Source organism: Lepidochelys olivacea, assembly GCF_965140295.1.
Source record: "Lepidochelys olivacea isolate rLepOli2 genome assembly, chromosome: 28".
In the NCBI taxonomy this organism is placed as follows: domain Eukaryota; kingdom Metazoa; phylum Chordata; order Testudines; family Cheloniidae; genus Lepidochelys; species Lepidochelys olivacea.
The window spans coordinates 4,976,547-4,982,733 of NC_140438.1; the positions used below are offsets into that span (position 1 = coordinate 4,976,547).

Here is a 6,187-nt window from a genome sequence, read left to right on the forward strand (position 1 = left end):
CTCTAGGCTACATTGTCAGCAGCTTAGCAGCCCTACCGCCAGCTAGCTCCTCTCCGCACATGGATGGATGCGGGGCATGGCAAAGGGCAGGAGGGAGAGACAGGGTGAGATTGCTCCTGGCTGGATGTGCCTAGATGGGGTTATGGGACAAGAAGCCATGTTTCTCCAGTGCCCCAAGGCCATGCTTCTCTCCTCACCTTTTCCTGGGGTTCTGCATTTCTTCTGCCCCATGGCTCTCTCCATGGCACTCAATGAGGTCTGGAGATTCCCCTTTCCCTGGGGGCTTATTTGTGACTTGTGCATTAGTCTAAATTTGGGGAAGGAACCAACTGAAACAGCAGCAATTGGCTCCCTCCTCACCAGAGACTTTGCATCGGAGGAAGTGGCCCTTTGGTAAAGACGACTGTCCAGGGAACAGACCCCACAATAAGACCTCTGCTCTTCAACCCGATCTTCATTTGGCTCTTGCCAGTTTCTCCAGAGTCCTTCCATTGACACTATCCTGACAAGATCATCCCTCCAGGCACAGCTGATGGACTGGACCAAAGATGCAAATTCCATCATACGGAGGCTCAGTCTGCGAGGCCTTGGCAGTATTGTGTTCCAGCCAGAAAAGGTGAGAGCCGGGGATTGCCTAGGGGACCCAGGAAGCCAATGTCCATCAAATAGCTCAGAAATGAGAGGCAGAGCCACACACAAGCCTTCTTGTTTAAAACACAGCCCTCAAATGGTGGAGGTGCTTTCGGAAGAAATCAAGGCATGCCATGCTCCCTGCTGCCGTGAGCTGAGCCCTGATTCCAGATGGGATACAATGGGGGAGGCGGGGTGAGCAAAGACAAAGGTGACAGTGAGCAACTGGCACAGAGTGACAGGAGAATGACTTTCTGCCCCGTTGGGGGGCTGTGCCCTCCGTGGTTTATCATCGATGGCAGTGGTTCATCATGTGCTCCAGGTTGTCACCTGGCATAGTAATGAGCTGCCTTCTTCATTCCGGCAGGTGCAATTCTTACGGGCCCAGCTGCCAGCAATCCTGGCCATGTTTTGTGGCAGGGATGGAAGGCATCTCATGGAGGCCATGCATAAAGCTGCAGACATCATCTACCTCCTCAACAGGGAAGGGCTTGGCTCCATCTCCCAGGACATTGCTGTCAGCCTTTGCCCCTTCATTGATGACGTAAGGCTTGGAACCCCCAGAAGAAGCCCAATCCCCCGCTAAAGCTGTCTGTGATGCCCTTGTCTCTCTCTCCCCATCCCCTTCCTCCCTCCCCTAAGGCCTGCCATGGAACCTCCAAGGAGTGCCCCCGCCATGGGTGGGGAATCTCCTGCTGAGCCACCTCCCTGTCAGAGCTCTTCTCTCCAAAGCTCAGCCTCAGTGCCATGCTCCCAGCCCCTGCTGCAGCCTGGCCTGGGGGAGAGGGGGCCTGGCACTGGGCAGATGACCAGCTGTCTGGAGAACACAGGCCCCCAAAGAGGTGGAGATTCTCAGCAGGAAAGAGGTGGGTCAGGAATGGCCCGGCTCTCAGGGACACCCAAGAGCAAAAGAAATGCTGTCTTTTGGAGCAGCCAGTCCCTGCCAGGCTCCAGCAGCTGCTTCTCCCCTTCCCCACACCAGTCTCCAGCAGCCTGCCTGCCCTCTCCCCTCATCTTCTCGGGTTCTAGGATTCTGTGCTCTCCAGACAGAAACTGCCTCTGGGACACCCTGGGCTGCACTGTCCCGCACAGGGTCTCAGGCCTGCACAAGATGTCGATGGCGCTGGCCTGGTGGCCTCCCTGGTCCCACCAGCCCAGGTAGTTCACACAGGGGAACCGGAGCAGCGTGCGCATCACCACTCAGTGGCGTTCTGCTCTGATGCTGCCTGGCTTTAACCGGGGGTCCCCACCCCCTGTGTGTCATTGCCAGGAGAAGGGCAGTGTGCGCTCAGCTGCCATTGTACTGCTTGGCAACGTGGTGAGCAGGGTGCAGGACCCCGACAAACCCTTCGTGCAGCAGGAAATCATCCACTGCTTGCTCCCCCTGCTGCTGCATCTTGAAGACCAGGAGGAGAGTGTGAAACTGGTAAGTGCCACGGTCATTATTGCCTGAAGAGGAAAGAGCCAGTATCTCCTGGGGCCCCCACTCCAGTCATCGCCAGAGCCCCTTGCCCAAGCAGAGTCTTCTCCTCCCTGCTTCACTCCATGCTGGAGCCAAGTGCCTCATCCATCCTCACAGCACACAGCACAATCGGGAAGAAAAGCCTTCTTCTGGGAAAGAGGTGGGGCATAGCGTAGCGGGGCCAGGAGTACTGCTGCTGGCCCCGGCACGGCCCAGGGCCTGCGTCCCCCTGAAGTGCAGGGCCCCCCAAAGCACGGGGCCCTGGGCAACCACCCCAAACCATCCAAAGGTCAGGACGGCTCTGGCTCTCTCCAGCCAACTCTCCCTTTCCTCTCCTCAGCACACTCCTGTGGAGAACAAATGACAGGAATCTCCACTGGCAGGAAAAGCAGGAGAACAAGGGACGGGGAAGGTTCCATGTCCCCCAGACTATCCCTCTCTCAGGGAGAACCCTCTTGGTCTCCTCTTCTCTTGCAGTCATGTAAACTGATGCTCTTCCGCTGCGCAGTGTTCCTCAGGTGGGCTCATTTGAAGACCCTCTCCCGCAGCTTGGCCTGGGATGGCTCCTCACAGCTCTTGAAGTGTGTCTGGATCTGCTTGGTAGGTGAATTCCTTGTGCCTTGAGAGTGGTGAATGGGGACTTGAGGAAGACCTTTCTAACTCCGCACCCTGAGTACCCATCCGCTTCGGTCCGGCTGCAGGACTCCGTTCCAGGCTCTCTGCTGGCTCATTTCGGCAGGACTTACAATCTGTTCACATTGTTGACATTTTTCTCCACAATTCTCCGACCTTCAAACTTTTGTCTTTTCAAATGAAAGCTGAGGTTCTGGAGAACACAATAGGAACTTCAGAGGGGTGCTGCTCTGGTGTATGGGTTCATATTGGCGGTTGCCATGGCCTGGCTATATGCTTTGGCTTTCCTGGACTATTCACTGTGGGAAGAACATGTCATTTGTATATTGTGCATTTCTTCCTTCTTTCTTCCTAGATGCAGAACAACGAGAGCCACATCCCCAAATTCCTGTTCCAGGCCTTACAGTACCTGGAAAGCTCACAGACAACAATAAGACATTCAGCAGCCCGATTCATTGGTAAGCAGAGCAAATCCACTTGATCTTTTCTCAATGCTTCCTTCAGAGCCCTTTTCTGGACGGCTGCTCTGTTCCCTCCAACAGCACCAGAATCCTAAAACGGGGTGTGTGTGTGAGTGTGTGTGTGTGTGAATTAACATGTATTCCAAGATGAAGGGAGCAACTTAGCTGAATCGACTGCACCAACTTCCCCCGCCCACAACAATTCTTTGGCTGCGCCTAGGGGAAACCAGCAGGATGTGAATTCAGTCTCCTTTGGAAATCAGCCTCTCAGTAACTTCTGGGCATCTGATGCTTTCTGGAATATGCTTTGTGAACAGATGTAAGGAATGTCTGGAATTTCCCAAAGGTGTCTTGGGAGAATGGCTGCATCATGAGCAGTTTTCAGGAAAGGATCTGAAAAGCCATGAGAGCCATTGTATTCATTGTTTGTCTAGGAAATACTATCCACCATTACTGTGATTTGTTGTCTGAAACAGTGAATGAAGATGGCATCTCCCGCCTGTATGAAGGTAAGGAAATACCTCTGCGTGTTTGGGCCTCTGTGGGAAGCACAGGGGTGCAGCACAGGGCCTGAACACAGCTTTGAATGTGTCCCTCTCAGTCTAAGGACAGCGTTGAAGGAAGAAGGATGGTCACGTGAGCTTTCATCGTGGTCCCACAATCTGTGCATGGGAGCAGGGGAATTCCATCCCGAGCTCCTAGTGTAGACATAGCCTTAGAGCTGTGTGGGGAGACTGTCTTCATCAAGGTCAGAAAGTCTCGAAAGGAAGGCCTGACCGAATTGAAAAGGGCTGTTGGTATTAAGGATGATGATGATGATGATGATGATGACGACGATTCCCCTCTGTAGGGAAAGATTCATCACCTGCCCTCCCTGGAATGGAGTGATTGCAGGCCAGGGACCTTCACTCCAAGATTGGTTAACAGCTCCTAGGAAATCCCATGAGGGCACATGGGTAACACTTTTTCCTGTGAGCTCTTCAGGAATGAAGGCACAGGGCCACAAAGGATTTCAGGAGACGTTAGGAGCCTAAATCCCTTTGTGGATCTCGGCCTAAATGTTGGATGGTTTAATGTGGCTGCCGCTGTCACTTTCCTGTTCCATCCAAAGAACAAGTGCCCCCAACCCTCTGTGTGTACGGGTGTGTGGAGGAGTGTCTGCCAGCAGAGGGGGAAGTTAGGCAAGAATGGGGTCTCCTCTCTGTCCAGGGCTATTTTGGGAGGAGCGGAGTTGTTGTTCTTGTGCCCTTAGACTCTTGGGGAGCTAATAGCAGGGGGCAATGGCCATCGGAAGTGGAGGTTTCCTAGGTACCAGTCACATCAGCATCACGGGGTTTTCAACCCATTTCCTCTTGGTTTCAGCTTTTCACAAAGTGCCTTTGAAATCAGACAGGACCACATGGTACATCCTCAACAGATATTATAAATGGTTGCAGAAGCTTGGAAATCTCGTGTCGGGTTCTGCATTTGACTAGGGAACCGGGACCGACACAGACGAGCTCTTTGTCCTGCTATGGTAAATACAACAGATGCTTCTCAACTTTTTGGTGTCCCTGGCCTCTGTTTGCCAGAAGCTGGGAATGGGGGACAGGGTTCTGATCCCTAGATGATTGCCTGTCCCTTCATTCCCTCTGGGGCACCTGGCATTGGCCACTGTCGGAAGAGAGGATACTGGGCTAGATGGACCTTTGTTGTGGCCTTTCTTATGTCCTTATGTTTGGAACCGGGGCTGAACAACGAGGTGGATATCAGCAGATGACCCAAAATTATGTCGATTAGTCGGGCCTAGAGAAGACTTGGAAGAAGCTCAAAGGGATCTAAGAAAGCCATGTCACTGGGCAGCACCATGGCAGATGAAAACCAGCGCTGACCAAGGCAGGGCCATACACATGGAAAGCAGTGAGGTGAACGACTCCTCCATATCGCTGGTGTCAGAGGCCAAAGCACGGCTGGTTGGGCCCAGTGGTTGGAGCAGTGGCTCTGGGGCCTCATGCTCAGAGTGATGGAGGCCGAGCCGAGGGGAGCCAAGGGTTGGAGCCGGAGTCAGGAGTCAAGAGCAGGATTGGAACAGGCTGGGGAATAGGGCAAGGGCCGGATTAACGATCCCCGGCCAATGGGAGCTGCGGGGAGGCAGAGCCTACAGGCAAGATCAGCCCCCGGGACAGAGGTTCCCGGTGTGGTGCTCGTCATGGTGACGTGTTTGGCGGGGATGAGGAACGGCAGTGTGCGGAGCCTCCTCACCCCCACCCCAGCCAGGCAGAGCCGGCCCGGCCGCAACGCAGCACGCAGGGGTTTAGTGGCTGCAGCCTGGGCCCCCCTTAGCCCTACTCCTTTCCTGAGTGCACCATTGCCCCACTTCTGCCCCATTCCCACACACTGGTACAGGGCAGAACCCCGGAGCTGATCTCTGAAATCTCTCTCACTAGAAGGAAGTCACTGCAAAGGCAGGACAACCCCACCTTTGGGCACCATGGAGGACATCTCATCCCACTGCACAGAGCCCTACATTCACACAGCTTCTCTCATGTGGTTCCCTCACTCATCAGAGCCAGGTGGAGAGAGGAGAAATTCTCCCAGACTCCCTTTTACCATTGCCAGCCCACAGGGTAGCAGAGGTTGCAGGGGGTTGGGTGCTCTCTTTAAGAAATGCCAGCTCTCAGGGAAGTTGCCAATGAGCATCAGCAAAGTGGGGTGGGGTTGTGCTGTGGAAAACTACCCTGCTTGAAGGTTTTGTTCTTCTCATTTGGGTTCCTGCCCTTTCTCCCTCTTCCAGACATCGAGAGGCCAACAGGAGCCAACTGAGCCCACCACTGATCCCATCACTTGTGAGATGGCAAAGCAGCTTTGCATGGGAAGGAGGAGAAAGAAGAGGCCGAGCAGCATGTGCCGGGCTGAACCAGACACACAGAACCCCATAGTCTAGGTGGAGAAAGCCAAGCCCCCCCCAGCCCTGCCGGACATGCTCCAACTGGAGCACCAGTGTGTAAGCGAGCAGCTCAGA

General features: G+C 54.3%; 1 protein-coding gene across 1 annotated transcript; it reads left to right on the forward strand.

Moving 5' to 3' along the window:
• Positions 1–1,075: 1,075 nt before the first annotated feature.
• On the forward strand, positions 1,076–5,980 carry LOC311513971 (maestro heat-like repeat family member 5; the record flags this gene model as incomplete). The annotated part of the gene is made up of 7 exons (XM_084616186.1): positions 1,076–1,174; positions 1,901–2,056; positions 2,570–2,692; positions 3,081–3,183; positions 3,663–3,695; positions 4,549–4,702; positions 5,960–5,980. The coding sequence occupies 6 exons, from the start codon at positions 1,076–1,078 to the stop codon at positions 4,659–4,661; spliced, it is 627 nt and encodes a 208-aa protein (XP_084472312.1). The 3' UTR covers positions 4,662–4,702; positions 5,960–5,980.
• Between the last annotated feature and the right edge of the window lie 207 nt (positions 5,981–6,187).